The following is a 25,826-nucleotide window of genomic DNA, read 5'->3' as shown; positions in this document are numbered from 1 at the left end:
AATTGCAATAGAACAAATGTTTTAATGTTTATTAACTCTGCACAGCCATACACTATTACTTATGAACAGAGGATTAGGTTGAGAATTGAGATGCAAGTATCCAGTATGGCGTCAGGAGCGGCAACACTGATTTTATAAGTTTTTAACGTGTTAAAGTTGTTTACCGAATACTCAGTCGCTAGTCTTTTAGGAATTAATTTTCAAAATTTTAGAGACTTTTTTATTCGTAAATAATCTATTTAAGCAAATGCCCGCTCAATTAGAATAGTTACGATTAGATTTCCTGGGTTTTGGGATATAAGATATGACTTCTTCAACTACATTCACGTCCAAGTCTGGTGATCAAAGCTTCCAGCAATTAGATCTCACCGGCAAATTAATAATAAAGGTAAAATATATTTCTTATGATGTACAGAATTCTTAAGATACCTTGATGATTTAACAATATTGTATGACATACTTTCATTGAAATTAATATAATTTCAGGTGCAATTGGGAGATGATGTAAGGAGAATTCCTATTCATAATGAAGCCATAACTTATGATGAATTGGTTTTAATGATGCAGCGGGTCTTCCGAGGCAAACTTTCAAGTTCAGACGATATTATAATAAAGTATAAAGATGAAGGTTAGTATTTAAATTATTATTGACTTAGGCTGCACTAATTGAATTTGCATGTTAATGAGGAGGCCACTTCAGTCTAAAGTACTTACATGGGAAAATTATTCTTTTTTTTTTGAGGACTTTTCTTATGTAATTATTTGTATTGCTAGTATTAACATTTTGTACACCGGAGTTGCCGTCATTGTTGAAATTTAATAGATTTTTATCAAATTAAATGTTCAAAAGAAATTGGTTGGGGGTCAATAAAGTTAACCATGCCGATAAGTAGTACCAGATTTGTATTGAATTTAACATTAACTGTTCTATCAAATATTAAATCCAATCTTAGTTTGATAAATTAAGTTGAGAGAGTTGAGAAAATACATGTATTTTTTAGTACAGTTTAACTGGTTAATTTACTCTTGTTTATTAGGAAATGTGCATCCAAAACAAACCATTTGATTGATTTCATTTATTTCTATCTATTACAGATCTTGTAAAATTACATTTCGGGAGATATTTCAAAATACTTTTAAAGAACAGTTTAATGTTTTATACCTACCCTTTTTTTTTTAGATACCCTACACCTTCTTTTCTATCACTTAGAGAGAACAGTGTAGGAGTCATATGTTTTAAGATTTGCTGGACTCGTGGATTTCTAGCTTACTGAGTCTTACGAAATTGTTTTACAAAAGTTTGTGTAAGATTTATGTCTTTGATAGAATTGGTGATTTGAAGCCCTTATTTTCAAATGAGAAAAAATAGTAGGTTACTAATTGCATTTTTTTTATTTAGACCAACATCAAATTTATTCAATTCAATTTTCAATATCTTAAATTACATAGAATGAAAAGATCTTTTCATTTCACTTTATAAGTTGTAACTCAGTGGCTCAGCATTTGTTACTACTAAATGTTAGAAGATTCTTACCTTTTTTAAAAAAAATAAATCTTTCACATCCACTTAAATTGCATTTTGTTTTCTTTATATTTTTTTCTCTTTAGGGCTAAGTCGTCATTTGAATTTAGATTTTTGATAATCTTGCCTCCCAATTCTTTTCTAGGGTTAGTGATTTTATCGTTATAGCAAGCCTGTTTTTAATAATTCTGACCTTTTTTTTGTATTTGCATTCATCTTTATTAGAGATTGAATCAACATGTTTGTTCATAAGAAATTGATTTCTACTTATAAAGCTTCTGTCCGCTTCATTTCGTCTCATTATCACCACACTGATATAGTGTAGTGTAGTAAAGTGTAGACTAAGACTGAATTCTAATTTGCCTACACATACCTGATGTTCATTCAAACTCTGAAGGTGGATGGAAATAGGAAATCTATCAATATTACGAAAATTCTGATGGAATCACTGATTTTAACCAGTAGTGCAGACCAAACCATATTTGCCCCTCTAAAATCTTTTGATTTTTAACAAGTAACCATTTATGTAGGTGAATTTGTAATTTGCCAATTTCTGATTTTATTTTAACTCCTTTATCGTTTAATTCAACATGTATACTTGTTCTTAGACTTTTTTCTTTTGTTCTTTAGACGCACTCGCTTGTCATATCGCACTTTAATACAAAAATATTTGTGCAAAAATGAAATAATCTTTTTTCTAATTTATTTTAAATAGTTCAAAATTGCTTCGTACTAATTTTGTTTTAATTTCTGAACACTGAATTTGCTCCAATTCGTATTACTTCTTTAGAAAATGTTAATTATAGTTTAGAACTCATATGTTCAGTATTGGATCCCACATATTTTTGTTAAAATGTAATTAAGGGATTATAATGATATCATACTTTACACCTTTTAAGCCGTATTCATCGAGTTCGATCGAGAGCTTGTGATTCTTCATAGATATGAAGAACTTAAAAATGATTGATTCTTTGTTGATTAGTAATTGTAATTCATTCCTCTTCTATGCTTACAATCATTTACTTACTTATGTATGTAATAACTGGAATAGAAGGGTTTTAGTCCAGTAGTTTGGTTGTACGCACGACTGGAAGGCCTCTATTTCGCATAAATCTGAGTAGTAACGGGCGTTGATTTTTTTTTTCAGATGGTGATTTAATAACGATATTTGATAGTTCAGATCTATCCTATGCAATACAATATTCACGTGTTTTAAAGCTTACATTGTTTATATCTGGCGAGGGTGGTAAAGGAGGTCTTTACCAACCACCACAATTGTCGAAGATAAGAGGAGAACTTAAATCGCTTAGAGATCACGTAAATCAACTATTGGACATGATGGAACCATCTCACTATTCGGACGCACACCCTGGTGTGTCACAAGATAGTTAGTATTAAGATTTTTTTTTAATTTATTATAAGAGTGGGTAGACCATGATTCTGTGGGAGTGGAGTTAAGGGATCAGGCGGATACCCTAAGGGTTCTCTTTGCAGCTCACAAAATGAGAGGAGTGTAGACCGTATTGAGAGAGAACTGATCATGGCATCAATGACAGAAGTTGATTCGCCTTAATTAAAAAAAATATATATAAGTATAAATTTATATTTGTGTATGTTTAGTGTTAAAGCGATCCAAGTGCGCAAAAGCACATTTTAGTGTGATAAATATTTGTTTAGCTATTTTCTAAATGTTGACTGCTGTTTCTGAAAATTTAAATAATTTTTTACTGCGGTTTCATGATAATTTTATTAAGTACTAATTTTGTTGTTAACTGGTATTGCGCTGTAAACCCATATTTTCATTTAATATACATGATAGGCAAGGATGAAATTCATGTTTTAAAGCATACTTGAAAGAGATTCTTATTTTTGTAAATATTTTCCGAAATCTGACATGATAATAGTAAACTGCACTTGATCTTAATGAAGTTGAAAAAGGAACTATTAATTTTCTTTACAGAAAAACTTTTAACGTACGAGTTTTCTCCAAAATTCGATCTTTGAAGTAGTCTAAACGACAGTAGGTTTCGGTGTGGTTTAACTGTACTATTCTTTTGCTGAAGCCTGTCGGTAGCTTTCTGTGGAACTCCTTAAAATTATTTTTCACGATAAGATTGCCTAACAAAAGCAAAAGGTGTCTGAAGATAATGAAAAATTAAAAAGAACGAAATTAGCATTTTAGGTCATGTAATTTTTTAAGAACCATCACTTCATTATTCTCTCCACTTGTGCCATGACTTATCTTATTTATCTAAGATTTTCGGTCTGTCCAATCAATCCTCGGCATGCCTCTTTCATTTCCCCCTTAAAGTTCCAATCTGGTATCCTTTTGGGTTTTCCTTTTTCCAATATCCTTGCTTATTTACCCCACAAACACAAACGCTTTTTCTTGATCTTCATCATTAAATTAAGGTTTGAGTGTGCTGTGCCTATTTTTTCAAGAAACAGTGGGAAGATTCTTTGTTGACACTCTAACTTCCTGTTCTCAAGACAAACGAAAGGATCCTTCCGTTTGGGCAAGCTCAAGTCATGGTTTTCAGTGCAAAAGAAGTTCGGGATCACTAACTAAACATCGTGAGCTCAATGACCAGCTTTGTTCAATCTTCCTCAACCAAGTGATTGCTATAATTCTAAATTTGAAGCAATCTGGTAATAGGAGTGCGATCTTACAGATTAAATTTATGATTTTGTTAACTGTTTTTAACGCTAGTTTTCATTTTGTCGCTATTTTAGCATTAGGAGGTTAAGCGCTTGAACCTAATGTCACGTTGTGTAATGAACCTGGCAGTTCAGTAAATTTTTCCAATTGGCTAAAACTGATAATGGAATTGGAGTTCAAAAACCTGGCAAAGAATGCCTACTTTCAGAAACCACAAACATCATCTCATACAAAGAGGGGGGGATAATCCGCTCATTGTGCAAGTATTTAGAGCCTGTGTCAAATCCATGCAGCATGAGCAAAGAAAACAGTAAAAATGATAAATCCATGAATGCACAAAGTGGAACCATGTTTAGCTTCCATTTATATTTGCTTATTCACACTGTTTATTCGGTCAAAATGAACCGTTTATCTCAACAGTAAGTCACTAATGATGAAGTCTGGGAAAAAGTTATTTTGAAGCTAACCAAACTTCAGGTAAAATATGACATTTTGCATTTCAGGACGTTGAAAGCAGCATGAAATATTTTTTCTGGAAGAAACTCGATATAATTTGTAATTGCAATAGGGAGTAGAGACTTTTTCTCACGATTCTGTCTTGCTTTTTAATGAACAGTGTAACATGTAAAGTATTTTTCGACTTGTCCTTCCAAATCATGGGGAGGTGTGTGAATTTTTTCTTTTTATCATCCCTAGCCCATTTATTGATGAAGCTTGCTGAGGTCTCATGATGAGAAATCTAATTTTTCATACACCAAAGTCTCCTTTCGATGACTTTAAATATATGTATATACATATAAGACAATTTTGTCATCCATAATTCCATGTTTTTCTAATGTTTGTGGTCCCATATTGTACGATTGGCATGTATTTCTGATTTTCTAACAAGATCATCTACCGTACGCTCTTTAAAGCATTAATGTGTCTTACGTTTAGATGATAACAAACCAAATGGAGGAATATCAAGTCAGGCAAGTTCCAAAGAGTTCGATCCATTGCAAGGAGACGAAAAAGGGAATGATGATAAAAAAGCATCAGATTCAGGCAAGGGTAATAATTATCTTAAGAACTAAATGGTTCATTTTACACAATATTTTTTTTTATTATTATTTTTCAATATATATATATGTATTTATAGATACACCGATTTCAAAAGCAGATGATGCTAAAGGTGCTATGGAAACGCAACAAGCTGAAGCTCAGAGGTTATTAATGCAGCAGCAGCAACAACAACAACAACAACAGCAACAACAACAGATGGCTGCAGCTCAGTCGGCAGCCAGCATGCAACAACTTGGACATGGCCATCATCCTAGCCATAGCACGCTCCAACAGATGCAACAGCAAGGTTTGATTTTCTTTCCATTTTTATTTTATTTTGACAATAAAAGACTGGAGGGTGCAGCAATTTTTGTATTTTAATATACGTACATTTCTTTTTTTCAAATAGGATATGGAGTGAGTCAGTATTCGGTGCCAGGCATGATGCCAACCTCTTCGGCCTCTTTTAATCAGTATTCTCAATACTTGCAAGGGTAAGTTTTATTTAATTTTTGAGTTTTATATATATGTATGAACATATTTTAATGATAATTTTCGACGCAGAACTATTGAACGACGTTAGATCGAGGAACTACTTTATTTTTATTACCTTGAAACCGCCATAAACGTTACTTGCAAATGCTTTTAATCTTAATTGGTTTCTAAATCGTCACGTCTATTATTTATGGAAAATGATTTTTGGACAATGACAACTGAAAGTGTTTTGTATTAATCTTTGTTCTTACAAAAATAACATTTCAATTCAGCTAGTCTGTCAGAAAATTATTACAAGTTTGTTTGTCCAGTATGTGTACATCCAGAAAGCAAACGAATTGTTTGAAGGTTAGCTAAGCTCCTCGTTAGTCACAAAACATTTCGTAAAATGCCAGATGGATGCTTTAAAAATACTCATTCGAAATGAGTCCAGGATAGTCGAGCGGTTACAGATCAAGCTATTTATTATATTGTGTTCCTGGATTCGATTCCTGGTTTCGGCCTTAGATTTTATTTAATGATTAATATGCGAAGTTCATAGTAAAGTATGTTTGCTGATTCCTTCGTCCACGCTAATTTTATAGTTGGACGTAGAACTGTGATTCTTAATGGTTGTTCGTAAAACATTTTTCAAGAACACTGATTTAGATTGTCTCCAAATCATCATCTGAGTATAATTTTTAAAACCCAGAAGTCCATTTAAATTTTTGAATGCTTTGAGTATAATAATTCAGCCATCTTTCACCACTTAAACTCTTCTTCTTAATTTAACCTATTTCAAAGCTCTAATTGAATCAATTAAAAAAGTGAAAATCAACGATGTTATTCAGCACTTTAGGACCTTACCATATTTTCAACTAGTCTTTGATAACTGTATAGTCAAATAAAAAGTGTTTTTTTTTCTAAAGTACCAGACTGATGAATGCACAATTCTTGACGAATTTCAATTTTATTGGTGCTAAGTATCAGTTTTAGGTTTAAGGCTTGAAACTAAATCAATATTATTAGTGTATTCAAAACCTAGTATCGAAGATTTCTTTTATTAAAAGATAGAAATCATTGTTGGGTGACCCATTAGACCCAACTAAGAATTGCCCTTTTGATTTTCCATGCACGTATGCCCAGTAGTCATTTATATGATTAACATAAGTATTAAGGAATAAATACTTAATATTATTAATCTATAAACTTTATACTATTATTATAAAGGAGGATTTGGGAATTATAAAGAAAATTTGGGAATTTTATCTTTTATAGAAAAAGAGAAAAAAATTGTCAAAGTTGGGTGTTTTTCAACGTTACGCTTTTTCGTGCAGTTTGACGATCAACCCTTATTTAACTGTCCTACCGGACAGTTTTAATTTCTAACATAAAAGAATATCAACATCCGCTTCTCGATGTGTGTAGTTCTGACCGTATATTCTAGCCGAAAAATTATGTAACTGTTTAAGAACAAACAAGTTCCCTAAAACCTCTTGTGTCTATAAAGTTGAATCTTTACAATCAAACAGCTGTTAAAATAAAAAAAATTCTGAAGATGGTCGCCAAAGTTGTTCGGAAACTGAACTTAATAGAGTTTACGAACTTCATTTATGCCTTAAATATAGGTATCTGTAAATGAATGTTTTGTATGCCAAAAAAACAAACTGGGCTTGATAATTTGTAATTGACAAGAGTAATCAAATGTTTAAGTCAAGATGGATGCACTAAGCTTAGCCCTTACCATATTAACCCTTACTACCTCCACCTCCAGGAGTCTCAGTCTGTAGTGAACAAAGCGGCGAGCATTTCCTAACTTACTGTACAGTACTATACACTTTACATTGTTATTCAGTTCCACACTGAAGATGTTGTGCCTGAGTGAAAATTTTATTTCCTCAGATGATTTGGACATTCCAGGTGGATGATTGAAATATTAAAAAGAAATAGATCCCCAAAATTGGTTACTCCAAGTGCAGTGTTTCTTCATTTTAAGCTTGCTTGAAAATCGTTTCAAGGATTAGTCCTTGAGAGATTATTTATTTAGACATGCTTTTAAAACTTTGTTTGGAAAGTAATGAATGACAGGTCTTTCAATTTTTTTCGTTTCCTTCATAACCATGGTCAAAAATTCTATTCCACACTGAAGATAATTCAAATGCAATACGTTCACCATCTACTATATTGTAATAAAGAAAAGTAAAAGTAAGTAAAACATCCAACTTTAAGGAAAATTTGCTGTTCTAATGTCAGAAATTAGAAATAACTGTGCGAAAGATTTTTATTTTCTTGATGTTGCCATATACTTTGCAATATGCGATTCGTATGTAAAATAAGGTGGGGAACAGAATTTCTTGTCTGTAGACGAAACCAAGATAATCACATAGCACTCAAAATAATTGAAAACAAGAGTTAAGAATGTTAATTTGAAAAACGATCAGTAGGTAATATTTACAAAAATCAAGATTATATGTTTATTGTCTGCCTAAAGGGATTCTTCATACAAGAGGAGGAAATGGAAACTATAGTCATCCATAAGCGGATACACTAGAAAACGTACGAGACTTTATGGCTGATGATTTTAAATTTTAAGAATATAAAAAACAAAAAAAACAGTGATCTAAAATGTACCTTTAGGAAGCAATACTTTATAAGATTTTTAAATTTACTTTTTTTGTAAATTCAACTCCTTTACTTACGACTTTGCTCTCTTTTTATTATTATACTTTATTATTATAATTGTCGGAAAGTTTTTTAAATATATGTAATAATTATTAATGAACCAGAAATGTATTATGGACTTAAGTTGTGAGTGATATTTTCATGTCTTGCCAATCATTCTCGTTATAGCATGCTACAATGACAATAAAATATTTTTCTATTCAATATTATTTATAATTTCATTGTGAATATGTTATATGTGCGCATTATTATGTACATTTCTGGTTCTTGCATACTGAGACACAGAAAAGTGCCAGTTTTTAGGTTGATGTTGAATGTATGTTAAAATTACGAAACAAAAAGTATTAAAATGATTAATAAATTATTAGATGATGTTCCTCTTTTAATTATAGACATTTATGGTAAAATTTTTATTTGTGATTTTATTTTCTTTTTTGTAATTATATACTAGTTGGATGCGTATAAATATAACTTATTTATTGCTGTGTAAATTTAAAAAGACTCATTTAAAATGTATTTGCAATATTTGTCAACAAATTTTAAATAATAATAATCGATTATTATAATCCCGCTTTTCGTTTCTTAAAAATCTGTTTTGTTACTTTTTACATGTAACGCGGTAGGTAGTAATGAAAGAGGAGTTTACTTCTATGTAATACAAATTTAATTTCAGAATACATCCAAACAAAATCACTTTCCACAGTATTAGAAATAAAAATATAATGAATCAGTCATTCAAATTTATCTACACTTTGCATTGTTCACCGTTCATAATTTGTTTATCTTAAATTTGAATGTTCACCAATTTAATAAAAATTATTAAAAAAGAAAAAAACACGCCAATCAATGGGCAATCATTTTATTAAAGGATCACTCTCCGTTTGATTTTTTGGGGCACATTACCAGGTATATTTACGATAGTTTTAAAGCAAAAAACTAAACAAACAAAGTATGTTCGATTATATTTTACATTTCCATTACTATATTTTACATTTATCATAATTTCAGTGTTTTGGAGGTTGCGTACGGCAGGCTTTGAAGAATTGGATAAAAAATGCTTTAAAAAAAAAATAATAATAATAACGATGCCGTCCGTGTAAGAACGTCCAATAAGACAAGGCAAACTTTGCATCCATAGCCTCTCTTCGGGACACCCTCCTCTCACTTCTTCGGGCCGTACAGGGGGGCTATGAATGTGAGTAAGCCTTTTCTAATTTTACCCTTTGTAAAATTATTTTGTAAATCAGTTTGTTCATTTATTTGCTTGGAATATTTTTACAAATATATAACTAAATTATGAAGCGCATTATAACAAGAGTACTTCGTTGGGTTTTTGGTTTCAAAATTTTCTCACATCACGAAATATTCCGTTAAAAAAAATTGCTACAATTAATTAGAACCGCAAATTCCTTATTTAAGTTGTATCTTTTTTGAAACCTAGAATGATTAGTATCATTTTTCATAATAAAATTTTGCTTACACAGACTTTCACTACTCATTTCGTTTTGCCCATTTAGTTTTTTTTCTTCTTCTTTCTTGGCCTTTTGCTGCCCATTTAGTTAGAAATGATATTTGTTCTATGTGCAGGCAGTTCACATCATCAAGCCATGGAGCAGCTAGTGCACATGGTAAGGCGGCGGCTGCTGCAGGAAGTTCTATGTACCGGAATGCAGTGTATCCAGATCCTAGTGGAGCACCTCCTGATCCTAGTCAGATGAGGTTCCCGCCTGCTCCACAGCCACCTAATCCGTACGCCAAAGCCACTCAAAATCCATACAAGTATTAAAACAAAAACAAGCAACATCTTCCAAGAGGTGGTTCTCTCCATTACGTCATCTTGATTGCAAAAAGCTGGACGGACTTGAATCCAGCAAAAGGACTTTCTGTTTCAACTTCTCTTCATCTAATTTTTTTTTATATATAAATGTATAAATATAATAAAAACTGTGGTTTTATTTGAATATAATTAGTCAAAAAGAAATATTTTTCATTGTATATAACCTCCTTAAAAAAAAAAAAAGTGCTTCTTATGAGCCCGAAACCATGTTACTAGCATTAGACTGAAAACACTTCAAAACAAAAAATCTTAAGTTCGAATATAATTCGCCTTTATGCTCAATCATGAGGCTAATACATTTACTATGCAACGAATATCGTCTAGAATTCTTATTTTAGTTTTGAAAGCAAGCGTTTTTAATTAATAGTTAAGATTCTATGTTGTTGATCACAAAAATCTTAGCAAGTAGAACTCTGAGATAATCTATTTTATAGATATCTTACTGCTTGACGTTCATTATTATGTCATTTTGTAAGCATGAAACGTAAATAAGGGTCATTTACCAGATTATCCTTCTTTCAGTGTCCATTAAAGAAAATTTGACAATAATTAGGGAGGCCAAATGGATTATTATACAAAATTGGTACAACTAAATGTTAAGAAAAGTTCAGAATATCTGCCGTAGAGGGAATCGACATAAAATTTCGGGGCGAACTGTTTTTGCCAATATTCATCACTTCACCAACTTACTATTAAAGAAAATAATTTACTCAAAAGTTAGTATCAACTATGATTTTTAAACTTCGCTGATAGCTCCAAAATTTATCACATAATTTTGAAGTAGTTGCTAGAGTGACTTACTTTTGAGGAAATAGTGACAAGTAAATGAGACTGAAAAGTGCTTTTGCAGTATTAGAATTTTGCAAGGATTATCGCAAAAGTTCCTCGCATATTTTAATAAAAGTCAACAATGCTATTTAAATTTTTTTTTCTAGTACAAAAAAAAAATACTTTTTTAATTTACAACATATAAAATAGGACCTCCATAATGCAGGGATTGCAAATAAGCTAACTTTGTACCAATCAGCATTTCTTTTCGAGTAAAAGCTTTACAATGGAAAACAAATTCTTTACCTTAACTCTTCAACGAAAAAAGATAGGTACGCATTCAAGGATCGCACTTCACTTTGCTAATTGGTTCAATGCAGGTTGAGAACAGCATTAAGCATCTTCTAATTTTGCTATATCACTAGAAAAAAAAAAGGAGAGAAAGGAAAAATACAAGAAGTCATAATTTTCGTTCAATTTTATTAAAAGGAAAAAGTTTTTTAAAAACGACTCGATAGAAACAGATCAATAATTAAATAATAGTGTTTAAATTAGAATCTCTTTTACGAGATTTTAAGTGGGCGCGAAGTATGTCAGCAAAATTATTTCTTTGTAAAAGATTATATGTAGTACACAAGACCTGTTCTATTGTAGCATGTAAACTTTCTTCTCCAAACGCAAACATATCTAAACCTAATTCGAGAGAGGTGCCGAAATCACACTCATCATTAGCAATATTGGCAGCTGTAATTACGGGTTGTAACTTCGACCAAGCAACATCCTGTTCACTGTTTGTATTCGCTGATGCAATTTTCTTTAAAATTTGTTTAAGTTCGTCATCGCTAACCGCTAACGGTCTGTATCCTACATCAGTTTTTTTATCGTAAGGAACTACAACACCTATACCATTAAATGTTTTTGCTACAACCTTACTTCTTCTAGCTTTGATAGATGCAGTAACTGTGTCAAGAGTAAATTTTTTTTGTTTAGCCCACTTTACCAAAGCTGATTGTATTTTCTGAATCTGCATTTTTCTAAATATATCCGCCGTTCCTTTTACTTCTTCAGCATGTACATTTACCGTTCCAAATAAATTTCCAGCTACACAACTTATAGCCGGACTGACAGCTGCTTTATTTCTAGCAACACAACAAGGAAACTCTTTTGGATCATCCCTAAAGTATCCGTAATGAAGTTGTTCCTTTTCATCTCCCTTTAAAAGCGTTTGAAACTCTGGTGGATCGTAAAAATATCTGTAATGCCTGAGAGCTGTTTCTTTAGTACACTTCATTATTGCACCATTAAGAACATCGAAAGGACCGACAAGTTCAAGGTTCAATGGTTTCAATGCTTTTCTAGGTGAAGCTGGTGAAATGGATTTGCAAAATTCATAAAACTCATAAAAATCATCAGGCATTTCGACTAGAAAAAGTAATCTAATCTTTTCTTTAGTATCCTGGGGAAGATCTGTTACTATTACCATCTGATGCTCATCTGGTGCCAAGTCTGTGCTGGTTTCAGCACCATCAACTGTACTTTTAAACTTTTTAGAAGGACTTTTACTGTCGTTCTCATTCCTGCCTTTGTGTTTGTACTTTTTAAGATGCTCAGGATTTTTCTGGTAGCAGTTCTCGCCATATTTACACGCACTTCTGTTATCCATTTTACCAAAACTGTATTTCCTAAAATAAGCACACACTAAAAGTGAAGAACATTCTTTAAATTTTTAAACTTTAATTAACGAGAATACATTATTCTTACTTCTTAAATAAACTTAGTAATACTTCAACAAATAACTATAAAGTCAACTTTTAAACAAAACCTTCATTTTAAAACAAAATAACCTGCTTATTTGAAACCCACGACCTCATCTTTATCATTAAAGTTTGGTTCTTCTTATTTAATCAATACAAAAATACACCTTACAAATATAAATTAAATATAAAGATATTGTAAAAAAAAAAGAAAAAAAAAGGTATGTCACTAATTATTGCTTATTGCTGATTGGCGGCAAAAAAGCACCTCAAAATTCAAAATGAAATCACATATTGGTAATTAGTAAAAAGAAAACAATCATAAGTTGTTTCTTTTCTTTATTTATTTAGGTGTACAATACTTTATTTACGCTAGCTTTCTATTATTCACATTTATAATCAAAAGTGACCTCAGATATTAATGCGCCTTAATGAAAAACATGGTTAAAAAAAAGTGCTCTTAAAATAATGATAAAAATTGCAACTCTTCTGCTACTGCTTCAGTGGCGAGGGCGAACGGTCCGGTTCTATTCCTACAGAGTTCTACTAAATTTTTATAGTACCAATGATTTCGAATCTTGGTGTGTCTAATTTTGCCTAATTTTGAAATTATAGGTATCTCTCACAATAGGAAATTGGATCTTGATTAAAAATAGAGAGCTGAGAGAGAGAGGACGAGGATTGAATCAAAATCACGTTATGTAAGTGTAATCTACCTTTCTAACAGACTCCCAATAAAAGTGGATAATTGATAGAAATGTATTTGGTTTTGTTTGTTTACACTTATTAGGATAAATGTATCATAAAAAAATTAAACATTAAAAGGTTGACATTAAGAAAGGATGGAAGAGACTTATATTCGGAACTAAATATAATCGGGTTAACGTAAAGTAGGAGAAAGCCTCAGGTGGCTTGGATGAACGGAATCCAATTTAAGGAGATGGAGAGATTCGGCAGTGAATAATAAGGAAGAAAGATTGAGAAAAAAATGTGTTCAATAATTAAAAGAATTCATGGATCTTTCTTTGCTCAGATAAAAGAAATATTTCACAAAAAGGATTATAATGCCCAAAAATGTTTTGAAATAACAGCTACATAAAAATTAAATTACATTATTATTAAATTAGGTGCAAAAATAGCATTAATAAAAAAATAGTATTAATTTTCAATAAATGAAAGCATTTAAAATAAGATAAAATTTTATTTATTTCCAAACTTTTCTATCCGCTATTTATTTGCCATTTTCTTAGTAGAGGAAAAAAAATAGCTTGATGCTATGGTAACAAATGAAATGGAACAAACATTGTAACTACTAAACATATTATCATTTAAAGTGCATTTTCCTAAATATGTAAAATGATATATTTCTGCTGTTATTTTTAATAATTGCTCCCATTATTGCATGTATTTTAAAAATAATTTAACAACTGCTTTATCTTCAACAATTTTTTTTTCTTTAATCTTAATAGCTGCAGAACTAAATAAACAATAATTTGGTAAAATGAATAGAAACAATTTTTATTTTTAATTTTGAATCATTATACAAACGATGTTATTTATAATAGTATGAGCCCTTATAAATTACTTCTTGCTTAGATCAATACACTGAGTAGATAAAAGTCATTTAGTTTATCACAATGCTTTATAACATAGCTGACTACGGTTTGATTTCAATAGGTTCTATCATTAATTTAAGTATTTCTTATAGCCGTTTTGGGGCTGTTATATCCATAGGAGGAGTTTTGTTGTCAGCAGCTATTTCAGGTTTAATTTGTAAGTTTATAATTGTTCGTTGGGTAGTTTGTTTATTTAAGTAAGGTATTGACAAGGTTAGCGACTATAGTATCTTTATAATATGTAAAACTATTTTATTATGATAAATTGTTATACAAATACATAACATGTTTGTGTCTTTTTTTTTTATTTTCTAACTGAAGATGTTTACAAGGTGTTATCAAAATTCTATTTTCTTAATTTTTTTTTTCAGGTAAAAGCTTATCAAGAAATGAAAATATAATAAGCGCTTGGTACAAATGGTTAAGTAATCTTTGCAACCTATGTATTTGCGCAGCGGGAGTCAGTCATTTTTTGGATTACTTTGATGGACAAAAAGCCCAAGATTATATTCATTTTATGCCTACTAATACGATGCCACATTTAATGCCCATTACAGTCATTATGGTGCTTTCATTTCTATTTGCGTTAGGCCTTGAGGTTTGTTGAATTTTGATTTAGTCTTACAGCATTATTTTACGTGAGAAGCTAGTTTTCTCCTGCATATAGGTAGATAAACTCAAATAAATATAAAGGGAGTACTTTAAACAAATACTTTTTGCAATTGGAATTTTTTTATGCAGAAAATAATGTTTTTAAAACAAAGTTATAGTAAATATTGCATACATTTATCTGCATATACGCGATTATCTGCATTGATTTACATGCCTTCAGTACTTTAAACAACTAACCGGCAGCTTAAGTTAGTTCTGGTCGTTAGAATCTCAAAGTAATTTTTCATGAAGGTTTCAAACCAAAGTAAAATTTGAAATGGTTCAGATAGTGTATGACTATAAAGTTTAAAGAAAAACTTGGACCAGCACTAAAGAAAAAAAAATCATAAACCTATCGGGTTTTTTTTTCTTCGTTCAATATGTATCCAACTTATTACAAATTTTAAAAAATTTCCTGTTAATATTTTAAGTAATTATCTGTTCATCTGCTGAAGCTGAATAAAATGCAACGTGCTTTTAATGCTTTCAAAACTTTAAAAGTGGTGGATAGTTTCAGGATAGCCATCATATGACATTGATGATATTTATAAAAAAACCGTTGAGTCCAATCACATAATTGTGCTATATATTATAAACTGTCGGTTCCAAAGTATGGAAGGTAAAAAGGAAATTTAGGACAGTGCCGTGTGGGCCTTCAGCCGGCAGTGGATGAACGTTTTCCATCTTTTTTGTTTATATTTAAAACAATTTGCTTACGCTTCCAATAAACAAAAGTGAAAGTAATGAGAAGTAGAATTACAGTCGAAATCCTTGAGGCATTTACATTAACTGTAAGAAAAAAAAAGCGAAGTGCGTATTCTAGAAAAATTCTAAACTCATAAGCAGACAGGGCAGAAGATACAACAACTTTATTATAACGTAAACATATTATATTGTCAATAAGCCCGAAGATGACCTAGTTCCTAGGTCGAAAACTCGTCAAAATAAAAAAATCATAACTGAAATTGGTACTATACTTTTCATGAAGTTTCTGTGGATTGTTGACTTCCTGGGAAGTTGTCTTATAATCTCTCTTTTCTTCTGAGTGTGTATGAGTGGGTTATTTATTTGTTGTTTTTTTTTTTTAAATAAATTCATTACTTTTCTTTTTAAGGAATCACAGTTACTAACCATCTTGCTTTGTGCCTTTTACTCCACAACATTTGGGCTCTTTTTACTTACTAGTTTTGGAAATATTCATTTTAAATTAGAATTTCCTGAATTCCAAGAAGATTTTATGAGTTTAGTAAGTTCCTTTTAGTTGTTGTTGTATAATGATTTTTTATGTTTTTTGGAGTTAAGTATGCATAAGCATTGTCTATGAGTGGAAATTCTGATTGGAGTTTACTTTTGCATAATTAGAAAATTAATGGTGTTAAAATAAATTCGTTCACCATTTCAGGTTTTACCTAGTGCCTTATTAATTCTTCCATGTTATGCGGAAAGAAATTCTTCTGAAATAAATACTTCGAAAGGAATTACTATTTCTTGCATAAACTATTTATTAATAACCATCATCTTAGGTGGTATGAGCAAGATAAAGTAAGTAGCACATACAATATATAAAAATTTAAATAGACCTTTAACAAAAGAGCCAAAGTTTTAAATAGACCTATAATAATTTTATATATTTATAGATGTAAACTTTATGGATTACTTTGTCCATTAAATAAACTTCAAAACTGGTATGAACCTGTTGAAGTCATGCTATTAACTTGTACTTTAGCATTAGCTGCATATAGCTTATATCTTCCGTGTCTAAAAGTCCTTCTTCATTCTGGAAGTAGATATTTTTCTGCTATTAATAAAGAAAATAAATTTACTGGAACTTCTCTTTATGCAATACTTATCATAGGTAAATATTCTGTATTATTTCAGATTCAATATTAATAAATTTCAGATATAAATTAATTTTTAATGTACATAAGTAAATTGAATTTAAAATTATAGGTACATCTTGTTCAATGCTCGTCTATTTGTACTCTTCTTATCAACTAATGATGATTGGAAGCACTGCGTTTGTAATTGGTAACTGTTTAAGTACTGTATTAACGCTGAATGACAGTTACCAACCTGAGTATGTACCTAAATTGAAAGGTAAAACGTTCTTCATAACTTTTATTGACTGGTCAAAAACTTCATTTATTTATTAGCGAAACTGCTATTATTATTTGAATTATATACACATATAGTATGTTGTAGTAAACTATCAATTAGGTATCTTGGACGGCGTTGTAAGAATATAACTTACTAATAATATAGAAATGAGCCACAATTTCTGAATCTTATCCCTCCATCTTAAGTACAGTCTACCTCTATTCCTTTTTTTATCCTATGGAAACCATTCAGTCGCACTGAAGAAGTTGCTAGCTCGAGATACCTGTCCTGCCCACCTCCACTTGAGCTTTTTTGCCGTTTGCACCACTTGCAAATAAATAAATATCTTCCTTAAGTAAAAATAGAAAAATATAAAATAAAAACCAAACTTTTCTTTAAAAGTAGGTAATATTGTTACCTCATCAAGCCGCTACGAACACATTGAGAGCATAGAAAATATTTCTGCCGAACAAATTAAAAATCAAATTGACGAAGAAGAAGCTTTAAGTGATGATTCTGGCCATAGTTCTGAAACAGATATTGACGCAGAGGTAGCTGATTATAAGGAGAAAGTGAAGGTATTTTATTGTTTATAAAATTTACCATTTTATTGTTTAAATTAGCTTCAGATAATCCTTACAGCAGAAACAGAGTAGAGTATACTTCTTTATTTACTTGATGACTTTATATGTGACAGATCCTAAATCCTTTTGGACAAGATCGGCCTCAACCAACATTACAAACTGGAGGCCTTGTAACAGTTTTATTAATATTTATAGCACTTCTTTCTTTCTTGGGTAGTCAAGCGTTACAAAACAATCAAATGATAACAACAGCTCTATTAATTTTAGGTAAGTCAATAAAAGTTATAACATTTTCGAAAAAAGTTGAAATATTTTTCGGAGTATTAGTAAACTAACACATTTTTAGGCATTATTTGTTGGGCATTTATAATTTTTTATCAGCCGTCTCTAAAAAATGAGACTGATAATTATAAAATGTCATTTTTGTTTTCGATCGCCTCATTTGTTGGCAATATCTTTTTGCTTGGAAGTGTGAATTCCCAAATATGGTTTGATCAACTCTTGTGGTTACTAGCAGGTAAAAATATAATTTTCTACTAACTTAATTTACAAATTTTAAATCTGTTATATTAATTAATTTAACAATTAATTCCCTAAGGACAACACATTTATTTTATTGAATTCTAGGCTGTCTATTTTGGATTCAGAGTCATTACGGCAATTCTTGGTTCCAGTCTGGCAAGGAAAAGGTGCAATATTTCTTCAAAGATGTGCCTTCTCCTCTAATTTCAACCGAGTGTCACATGGTTCAAACTACTGTCCCAATATCTCCAAATTTAAAATTACAAGAACCATCTCCGTATTAAACACATTGTTTCGTTAATCCTATTTTTACAAAAGAAAATTTTTAAATCTGATACTTGAACTAAAGGTTTCAGAAAAATTTATGTAGAAATAAAAATAAAGAAATCAGGGTACAAAGTTTGCATTCTCTTTTATTTGGTCATCCCAACCTACTATTGTATCTGCACTCATCTTTGATACTTCCCAGTAACCTCTCTCGATGGCTGAGGGATGTGACTTCGCGTTTTTTTTTTTTTTTTTGGTCTGATGATGGTCAATAAATTTATATATATATATATATATTTTAAAGCCTTCACTGAATTAGATTTCCCTTATGAAAGCTGATTAATTTGAAGTTCGTACAGATCTCTTTTTTAAAGTACTCATTTTTATTGCTCTTACAGTTACTTTGTTATCAGTTGAATTTTACTTAATTGTCATAACGTAAGCTATCTTTGCCAGTTCTAAAGATTTCAATCAACTTTAATGAGAAAAGAATCGGATAAGTTCCAAAATTAATGCAATAATTAATGTTTTTCTGGGTTTCTAGAGGTGTAACCATAAGCCTTGAGTTTGTTCAGACGAACCTAATAAAACAGACAAATTTCAGGTAAAGGTTAATAAATTCCCCAGGAAGTTTGGCATGCTTAATCTTAATTATATGGTACCACATACCCCGTGCGCCTCTGCTTTGTTTGATATTATATTATTTTCAAATCATTCATGACTTCCCGACTGCTTAGTGTTTACTTTTCTTCATAGAATGCGTGCACATCTGTGTTAAGCAAGGGATAACACGACAATATCAGTTTATACATAACCTTCTACTAACAGTTCTAAAAGTAAGGGAATTAAGTGAAAGTAATTAAGTAATTTATGTGTAAGTCAAGAGGTGTACGTCTGTTTATTATTCATCAATGAAGCATGAAAGTGATTCAATAGAATGTGGTTCTCACAATCGTTTAAAAAAAAACAAGAAAAAGTCAAAGAAAAAAAGAAAGAGGCATTCTTCTACATCTTCAGAAACAAGTAGCAGTTCATTGAGTAGAGAAGAAGAAAAGAAACATAAAGCAAAAAAACATACAAAAAAGAAGTTGAAGGAAAAATTAAAGAAGCAAAAAAAGAAAAGAAAAGCCCAAGAAGAAGTAGAAGAAAGTGAAATTGAGGGTATGATAGGGCCTGTGGTACCGAATAATTTGATAGAACAGTGTAGGAGAATGGCTCCAGAAACGAAAGAAGAATGGGAGAAAAGACAGAATGTGATAAAAAGAGTATTTGATGAACAGACCGGCAGATATCGACTTGTGAAAGGTGATGGGGAGGTACTTGAAGAGATTGTTTCCAAAGAACGGCATAAGGAAATAAACAAGCAAGCAACACACGGGGATGGTGAATACTTTCAATCAAAATTAAACCAGCCCAAAAAAACTGAAAATTAGAAAATAGTGTTGAAGTAGATGTATATTTAGCGATTACTGTTATAAAAAATAAGGTATTTAAGATATTCAGTTGTTTGACTTAAGAAAAATAAATTTTGTTCAAAGAGAACTGATTGATAGCACTCCGGATAAATTTGTTTAAATTTTCTCTTTTAAAAAAGACCCCTTTAGTAGAAAATTTGATATTGTTATATATTTTCAGAGATGACCCTTTATAATTAGATATCCAGTATATTTTGTTACTCTTGATTGCATGTATGTATAATTTTCTTGTTTTGATTGGCTTACTTACATTCCGTCATTTGAAAGTTTCTTGGATATAAGCTTGTATTTTCTGTAAAGTAATTTATTTTTCAAGCTCACTAGTTTTATCAACAGTCTTCAAAAAACCCTTTCCGCTCAAATCTATTGGGTTCATTATGATGAATGTTTCAATTAAGATGGATGTAGTATTATGATGTAGTGAAATGATAATGAAGAACATAAACAGAGCGATGTTGCTTGGTGATTTCACATCATAAAAGTAAAGTTGACATGCCCACACTATCTATTGGAAACAATTGTAACTATGTAGCTATATTTAGTTGATACTTATTCTGCTAGAATGCGCTGTTATTCTGTTCTAATTTTTCGATTCTTTCACCCATGAAATATATTTTTGTGATCCATTTATTTATTCAGAAAAACACATTTTTGAAAATATTTTCTATTTGATAATTTTTTTTCTGAGATCTTATCTCTGAGATTTTATCTCTTAAATTTAAAACTGTAGTGTAAATAATGTGAAAATTTAGTAGAGGAGACATAAAACAAACAGAAGACTATTTCTCTTTATTAATTCATTTTGTTATTTCTTTATTCATTGAACCAATATGGTACTTATTTATGTGTTCTGATATAATGTTCCAAACAAAGAAAATTTGAGGTTTTGATAACTTAAATCTAACTTGGACATTGCTAATTAGCCTTAAAGCTGTTCATCATACTATTCCAGATTTCCTTAACACCAAGACAATTAGCATCAAGAGTACCAGATAATTTAAGAGTCCTAGATACGATTTAATTTTTATTTTATCTATGTAAATCAGTTAAATTGTCAATCTATGTAGCCAGTAAATTGTCAATATTAATTTCTTGTTTTAATAATTTAATACGTAGTCCAGTGGTACTTAAATAAAGTGTGATAGACTTAAAAATACTTTTTTTATTATCTGACTTCCTTGTCTAGACAAAATCGTGATTATTTTATTTATTTTTTTTTTAATGATCAATATCTAAAGTTATTGGCGCCCGGAGCTTTTTTCAGTGCACTTCCGGCTTCCGGACAGTGTTCTCTCGTTACAAACACTGTCCATCAAAGGACAGTGAGCTGTAAGAAGCTCCTAGGAAGAGAAAATCTAAATCTAAAAAATATAATTTTTTTTTCCGTAACTTTTTTCTGGAAATAATAGCATAGGGAAGGGATTAGCTATGAGGTTAGCATACTGGACTCCCACGCGGAGGTCCCGGGTTCGAATCCAGCAGCTGACCCTTAGATTTTCTCTTCCTAGGAGCTTCTTACAGCTCACTGTCCGGTGATGGACAGTGTTGTCTGTAACGAGAGAACACTGTCCGGAGGCCGGCAGTGCACTGGAAAAAGCTCCGGGCGCTAATGACCTCAGCTGTTGATGCGCCAAAAAAAAAAAAAAAAAAAAAAAATAGCATTTTTATTCCATCTGTCTAACCAACAGCCTTTAAGTAATGTTTTAATTAGGTAAAAATAAGATGTCTGATTCTTAATTGTAATGGAACAATCTCAGATAAAGCAATAAACATTCTATTATTTTGAAACGAATATTCAATAGTGAGAACTAGTTACATTTTTAAAGTAGCACATTTGAACGCAGAATTTTGAGGATTTTTTAGTGAAAAATCTCACATTGTTCATCGTCAAATATTTTTTGGGAAACATCTGTTCTTGCTTCTGCGATCTCACTCCAAATAGTCTAGTGTGAAACATTTATATAATTTTCTTGTATCCAACTAATTTTCATAGTTATAAGTTTTAGTATTCTGCAGATTTTTTTCAGAAACTCTAAATTTCAGAACTTATTTATTTTCAGTAGCAAAAGTGGTAAAACTACATTCTCCCTAGAAATGGCTATTTCCTACAAATTAAGATTGTTTTCAACAAATTAAATTTTCCTTAGTATTGTGCTAGTAAAATATTTGCTAGTGTAAGTGTAGGGCTTCTTGTTATATTATTTACTGTTGTTATTTGTTATATTATTGTTACGTCATTATTTGTGAACATTCAAAAAAATAGAAACAATTGAAATTTTCTCAATTAGAATAATTATAACTTAGTAAAAGCAAGTTATAAGATTGCCACTCCAAATGTTTTATTATAACAAAATTGGAAATTTTCGTTATGTATATTTATATATTTTTATTTTTTTTTTTAACGCAAATAAATTTTTAAGAATAACAAAAGAATTACAAAAATATATATTCAAAATAAATTAGTCAAGAGGTTTTTTAAAAAACTTATTATATTCTGTTATTTTTTTTAAAGAAAGTTATAAGAAATAATTTGTTACGCATTAAATATATTTTTCTAACCAAATCAAATTGTAGGAACGCTAACTACTAACTCAAATAAGTACTGAATAACTGTAATATTTATTATGGGCATGCGATCGTGCATGAGTTTTATAAAACTCAGAAAGTAGAACTATACAAAAAAAGAAGACATAACGGGTGCATTCCATCAGAGTTAGCTTAAAAATATTTCATCATTTGAATATGTAGAGTTGCATTCGTTTTTTTCTGTATAAAAATTATAAATCTCTTAAATTCTTCATTTATTAAATAAAAATAATTAGATTCTAATGTCTTACAAAAAAAATAAAATTATTTTTAACATTTTGATAAGTAAGAGTGTTGCAGAAAATTGGTATTTGGGGTTGTAGCAACAGAAGTAAGATCTCGTTAAACAAAAAGAAGTTCATACCTCAGCTTTCTAGACAGAAAATGGGGTATAATGGATGTTTTTTGCAGAATTATTCAAACTGTAGGTGACATGGAATTTTTGAAGGTAAAGTTCTTAAAAACTGAGTAGTATAATATAGTTTATAGGACGACATTAATATTATATTATGAAAAACGTTTTAAGGACTACAATTTATTAATGCATGCAAAATCTTTTCAGACTATCTAGTAAGTTATTAATTTTTGAATGAAGGAATAAAAAACATAACATAAAAGATTTTTATTCTAAAAAAAATTAAAAATAAACAGGTCAACTAGGAAGAGAATAAAGTTATTTTCTTCAATCCATTATTAAATATCCATGCTGTGGTGGGTAGTTTGTACACAAATGTTGATATAACTCAAGTTTACTATGCTTCATCTTCACTTCAAATAAGTTCCTAACACTGAAGACAACGTTTCTTTCTATACTTAAAGAATGAATATCCAAAGTGTTAAGTAAGAAGATAACATAAAAATGATCTCCTTCTTTTCAATTCCTAATTTATGTCAAACTAGACTTTCAGCCATAGCGATGAATGAATTCAATTTTAGATCAAGAATAGATTTCCAAAATTAGATATGCCTTTACCAAAAATGTGCCAGAATTGGGAAAACTCGGTGACTCTCACGACCCAAATAATTTGGTTGACATCTGTTACTACATACTGCACTTCTTCTTCTTAATTTTTATTTAATAACATTTAAGTTATCGCCTTTTTTTTCAGGTGGGGCTTAACGTCCTAACCATATTTATTGAATTGATTCAATGTTATTATTATTTTGACAAAAATGTGCTTTAAAAAAAAATGTCTAAAACTAATGATACTCAGTTCTTTTTTGCTTTTTGCCGAAACAATATGTGTATTATTGCTTTTCTTTTCTTATTTCCTGTTTCATCATTAGTTCTTGGAAATTTCAAAATTAATTCGACACAAACTAAACACACTAAAATATACATATTTTTTTAAATTGAAGTATAAGGACACACTGAAAAAGAACCATGTTGCCAGGTAAATTCCCCATACAGGTTTTAGATAACACCACACTTTCAAGATAACAGAATTCGGGAGGGTGTATCCTCTTCCCTTAAAATATTTACTAAAGCACATCCCTGTTTTCATTAATTACTTGAGGCAGAAGTAAATATATATGCATAAAATAGGTTTGGCGGTTGTATTTTAGTCAGGGTCATTTATTATTTTTTGATAGTTAAAGATGCTAATCATGTATTACACTTTAAACAGGACCGATGATCGCAGCTGAAATGAGCCACTACAGCAGAATGTTTAAACAAATTCCTGAGATACAGAAATCAAAATAAAGAATGTCAGATTAACAAAAACCATGCAATCTAGAGAATACACTGCAAGGTGTAGAGGTGAAAAAAAGCCTAAGGAAAATGTTTAGAAAAGCGAGATTAGAGCTTTACATGATATTGGCAATTAGCCAAAGATTTGGGATCGTAACTCTTCTCGGAAATTCGGATCGATCACTTCATATTGTTAAGAATGGCCGAAGACGATTTAAACACTTGAATAGTTCCATAAAATTATCTCTTTATTTACCATTTTTTTTTTTTTTAATGCAGCTTCAATCTAGATCACGTGTTAAATTTAACATTCATTATATCAGTTACATATATAGTAATATTTTTAAAGAAAGATGAAAGTATTATATCAAAAATAACCAGCCGGAAAGGTGGCGGCCCGTGGCACGCTTACTTTGTGAATGGATCCAACAGGTAGGGTAGGATGCCTATCTGGTGAGCCATAAGTGTAGAAGGGAAAGCTGGTCAACTTTGACTACGATGAAGATAATTCAGGAGAAAGTTTCCAACTCCATTCAGAGATATTAAAACTGAGCTACGAAAAGAGTACTGCAATGTGTGTGAATGTATGTAGATATGGTGGCGCAGATCTTGTATGAATCGCATTCTATTTCCAACTGGAACCTTCCTACACTACTGCCGGATAGACTGATGCAATAGAAGGGCCCCGGAAGGTGTAAAAAGTGTGAAGAATTGCAATCTTCCTGATTCTCATGTGAATGAGACGCTGTTAGTTCCGTCTGTACATTTATAAATTATCTTGGTGTTAGTTTAATTAATACTGTCTAACTTTTACTGGAATACTCTGTACATAGATAAACAAAAAAACTCAGAACTCATTCACTTGTTTTCTCATCTTAGAATATATAGCGAAATATGTGTTTTTTATTTATTTAAAAAAAAAAGTCTATTGTGTCAGAATTATTTCCTTTTAAAAATACAAGGGAAAGTTGAAGAACCAAAAATAATGAAACTTGCTTGATGTAAATCTCTTTCTACTTTTTCTAATCTCTGAAAGAGAAAATTTATTTAAAAATGACAACAGTTTTAAAGAAGAAATATAATGCATTATCTCACGATTTATTTAGGAAACAATACTGTAGAGGCAGTCACAGAGTTCATCTACTTGGGAAAATTACTTTCGATCGAAGATCAGTGGAAAGGAATATTGAAGAATCCAAATAGGTTGGGCTACCTTAAGAAAATATTATTTTTTAATATAATGCAAAAATATCTCAATCGAAATTAAAAGAAAAGAATTCATTATGATGTTTTTCCAGCTGTAACATACGGTCATGAGACTTGGATATTAAACAAAAATTAAAAAGAAGTAGACAAATTAAGAATCACATTGATTAAGGATCTCATTAGGGGCCAAGGGGGGGGAGCCTTTGGGCTTCTATTCCGCCAGGGTGAATAGTTAAGGCTTCACCTTCTATTCACCAAGACCGTCCGAGCGTAGCATTAAGTTATACTACATCCTGCAAGAGGTGGCCCTGCTGGATAACTAAACTCGGCGGATCTAGACATGGATGTCGATAAAAATCCCGGGTGGCTTAGGGTGGAAGTCACTCGTCACC

General features: G+C 30.8%; 4 protein-coding genes and 1 long non-coding RNA gene across 19 annotated transcripts; 3 read left to right on the top strand and 2 right to left on the bottom strand.

The window, feature by feature from the left end:
* Window positions 1-72: 72 nt before the first annotated feature.
* LOC141451331 (uncharacterized) lies at window positions 73-10,361 on the top strand. Of its 5 annotated transcripts, XR_012456688.1 has the most exons (9): window positions 75-388; window positions 487-628; window positions 2,670-2,909; window positions 5,118-5,231; window positions 5,320-5,529; window positions 5,632-5,716; window positions 8,188-9,284; window positions 9,387-9,573; window positions 9,966-10,023. XR_012456688.1 is itself a non-coding variant. In XM_074122620.1 (7 exons), the coding sequence occupies exons 1-7, from the start codon at window positions 305-307 to the stop codon at window positions 10,162-10,164; spliced, it is 1,068 nt and encodes a 355-aa protein (XP_073978721.1). In that variant the 5' UTR covers window positions 75-304; the 3' UTR covers window positions 10,165-10,361. The 5 variants fall into 5 exon arrangements, 2 of the variants coding, with proteins under 2 accessions (XP_073978721.1, XP_073978720.1); XR_012456689.1 differs by having other exon boundaries at window positions 73-388; window positions 5,118-5,225; window positions 8,188-9,573; XR_012456687.1 differs by having other exon boundaries at window positions 8,188-9,573.
* Window positions 10,362-11,446: 1,085 nt separating this feature from the next.
* Window positions 11,447-12,883, bottom strand: Hpf1 (Histone PARylation factor 1). The gene is made up of 2 exons (XM_074122618.1): window positions 12,745-12,883; window positions 11,447-12,665 (listed from the first exon to the last, which is right to left on the bottom strand). Exon 2 carries the CDS (start codon window positions 12,644-12,646, stop codon window positions 11,516-11,518), a length of 1,131 nt encoding a protein of 376 aa, XP_073978719.1. The 5' UTR covers window positions 12,647-12,665; window positions 12,745-12,883; the 3' UTR covers window positions 11,447-11,515.
* LOC141451327 (uncharacterized) lies at window positions 12,844-18,609 on the top strand. Of its 11 annotated transcripts, none has more exons than XM_074122613.1 (11): window positions 12,844-12,958; window positions 13,353-13,438; window positions 14,725-14,951; window positions 16,119-16,250; window positions 16,407-16,546; window positions 16,642-16,859; window positions 16,955-17,101; window positions 17,504-17,679; window positions 17,799-17,952; window positions 18,032-18,202; window positions 18,313-18,609. In XM_074122613.1, exons 3-11 carry the CDS (start codon window positions 14,871-14,873, stop codon window positions 18,489-18,491), a joined length of 1,398 nt encoding a protein of 465 aa, XP_073978714.1. In that variant the 5' UTR covers window positions 12,844-12,958; window positions 13,353-13,438; window positions 14,725-14,870; the 3' UTR covers window positions 18,492-18,609. The 11 variants fall into 11 exon arrangements, with proteins under 11 accessions (XP_073978714.1, XP_073978712.1, XP_073978713.1 ...); XM_074122611.1 differs by having other exon boundaries at window positions 12,901-13,034; XM_074122612.1 differs by lacking the exon at window positions 12,844-12,958 and adding an exon at window positions 13,075-13,256.
* LOC141451333 (uncharacterized) lies at window positions 16,650-20,683 on the bottom strand. Its single transcript, XR_012456690.1, has 4 exons — window positions 20,200-20,683; window positions 17,520-17,629; window positions 17,256-17,428; window positions 16,650-16,781 (listed from the first exon to the last, which is right to left on the bottom strand). It is a non-coding gene; the product is annotated as an uncharacterized lncRNA (long non-coding RNA).
* LOC141451332 (uncharacterized) lies at window positions 19,273-21,514 on the top strand. Its single transcript, XM_074122621.1, has one exon. The coding sequence runs from the start codon at window positions 19,386-19,388 to the stop codon at window positions 19,905-19,907; it is 522 nt and encodes a 173-aa protein (XP_073978722.1). The 5' UTR covers window positions 19,273-19,385; the 3' UTR covers window positions 19,908-21,514.
* The last annotated feature ends 4,312 nt before the right edge of the window (window positions 21,515-25,826 follow it).

The sequence above is a fragment of the Rhodnius prolixus genome, unplaced genomic scaffold (assembly GCF_049639745.1).
Source record: "Rhodnius prolixus isolate KJV_2025 unplaced genomic scaffold, Rpr scaffold_8, whole genome shotgun sequence".
NCBI lineage: Eukaryota > Metazoa > Arthropoda > Insecta > Hemiptera > Reduviidae > Rhodnius > Rhodnius prolixus.
This window is presented reverse-complemented; position numbering and strand designations above follow the sequence as displayed.

What these genes read in the sequence shown, in the direction of transcription:
- LOC141451327 (XM_074122606.1), top strand. Translation starts at nt 14,375, where the DNA reads ATGCTTTATAACATAGCTGACTACGGTTTGATTTCAATAGGTTCTATC. An exon ending in GTATGTACCTAAATTGAAAG is followed by an intron (nt 17,102 to 17,503) that starts GTAAAACGTTCT and finishes TTTCTTTAAAAG; the next exon opens with TAGGTAATATTGTTACCTCA. An exon ending in AACAGCTCTATTAATTTTAG is followed by an intron (nt 17,953 to 18,031) that starts GTAAGTCAATAA and finishes ACACATTTTTAG; the next exon opens with GCATTATTTGTTGGGCATTT.
- LOC141451332 (XM_074122621.1), top strand. Translation starts at nt 19,386, where the DNA reads ATGAAGCATGAAAGTGATTCAATAGAATGTGGTTCTCACAATCGTTTA.
- LOC141451331 (XM_074122619.1), top strand. Translation starts at nt 305, where the DNA reads ATGACTTCTTCAACTACATTCACGTCCAAGTCTGGTGATCAAAGCTTC. An exon ending in AATAAAGTATAAAGATGAAG is followed by an intron (nt 629 to 2,669) that starts GTTAGTATTTAA and finishes TTTTTTTTTCAG; the next exon opens with ATGGTGATTTAATAACGATA. An exon ending in CCCTGGTGTGTCACAAGATA is followed by an intron (nt 2,910 to 5,117) that starts GTTAGTATTAAG and finishes TCTTACGTTTAG; the next exon opens with ATGATAACAAACCAAATGGA.
- Hpf1 (XM_074122618.1), bottom strand. Translation starts at nt 12,646, where the DNA reads ATGGATAACAGAAGTGCGTGTAAATATGGCGAGAACTGCTACCAGAAA.